The 893-nt window shown below is 59.6% G+C and overlaps 1 protein-coding gene across 1 annotated transcript in view; it reads right to left on the bottom strand.

The window, feature by feature from the left end:
* Positions 1-774, bottom strand: part of EMH_0071560 (thrombospondin type 1 domain-containing protein, putative) — a gene marked incomplete at both ends in the record, with an annotated part of 5,436 nt that extends 4,662 nt beyond the window's left edge. Inside the window, 2 exons of the mRNA XM_013499119.1 lie at positions 16-526; positions 652-774. Coding sequence (XP_013354573.1) covers positions 16-526; positions 652-774 — 634 coding nt within the window. The remainder of the gene's footprint in view (positions 1-15; positions 527-651) is intronic.
* Positions 775-893: the final 119 nt, after the last annotated feature.

The following is an 893-nucleotide window of genomic DNA, read 5'->3' as shown; positions in this document are numbered from 1 at the left end:
CTAAGTCCATCTGACAGGCTTCGTTGTTGCAAGGCTCGTCGCAGTGTCTGTTTCCAAGGTCTCTTAGCTGGCAACCAGGGGCGCACTCTGCGCAGACCCCACACGTCTTGGGACAGGCATCGCTGACGCGGACTTCGGGGGGCAGGTCCTCAGGAAAAGGTTGGTTGTTCTCCTCCGCCAGCTCCTGAAGACGTCGGTGGCAGCCCATCGCCAGCAGTACCTTGCACTCCACTCCAGTTAACAAAGGCACGTCGGGACTGTCTTCGCAGGGGACCCCCGGACAGCGGTGGAGGCCACAGCCGCGCCGCTGCTGCAGCTCCGGGCAGTCTGCTCCGTTCCCTGTGCTGGGCATCAGCACCTGGCGCTCTCGAGTGTGGACTCCGCCCCCGCACTCCTTGCTGCACGCACCCCATTCGCTCCACTCAGATACCTTGCAGTCCGAGCCGAAGCAGCTAATCTCGGCACAGGGCTCAAAGTCTTCAAGCAAATCGCAAGGATCTCCGCCGTTTATGGGTGCTTCGACCACCTGAGCAGCACAACACAACACAGCTCAACACAGGCAAGAACAGCTACGCCACAAGTTTGCTGCTGGGAAGCGATGGGCAGGAGGGGCGAGCACTCAGAAGCACAGTCACACAGCACAGGCAGGACGTGGGTATCATGGTAGAAGCCGCTTCCCGATGCGCGGCGCGCAGCACAGCCATTCAGCGGCAACTTCACAACTGAAAAATCCACTATGTCGGCGTGTTTTATTTGGAAATAGATCCCTAGCATCTTGCTCGTAGCCAGAGGAGGCAGCGGTGGAGCTGCTGCCGAGTCACGTAGCTCCGTACCTCTCTGTGTCTCTGCCTGTATCCACCCCCACAGGTGACGCTACAAGGACCCCATTCTGA

Source organism: Eimeria mitis, genomic scaffold, assembly GCF_000499745.2.
Source record: "Eimeria mitis Houghton genomic scaffold, Emh_scaff4012, whole genome shotgun sequence".
Lineage (NCBI taxonomy): Eukaryota > Apicomplexa > Conoidasida > Eucoccidiorida > Eimeriidae > Eimeria > Eimeria mitis.
The sequence above is the reverse complement of the archived record's forward strand: the minus strand, read 5'-3'. Positions and strand labels throughout refer to the sequence as shown.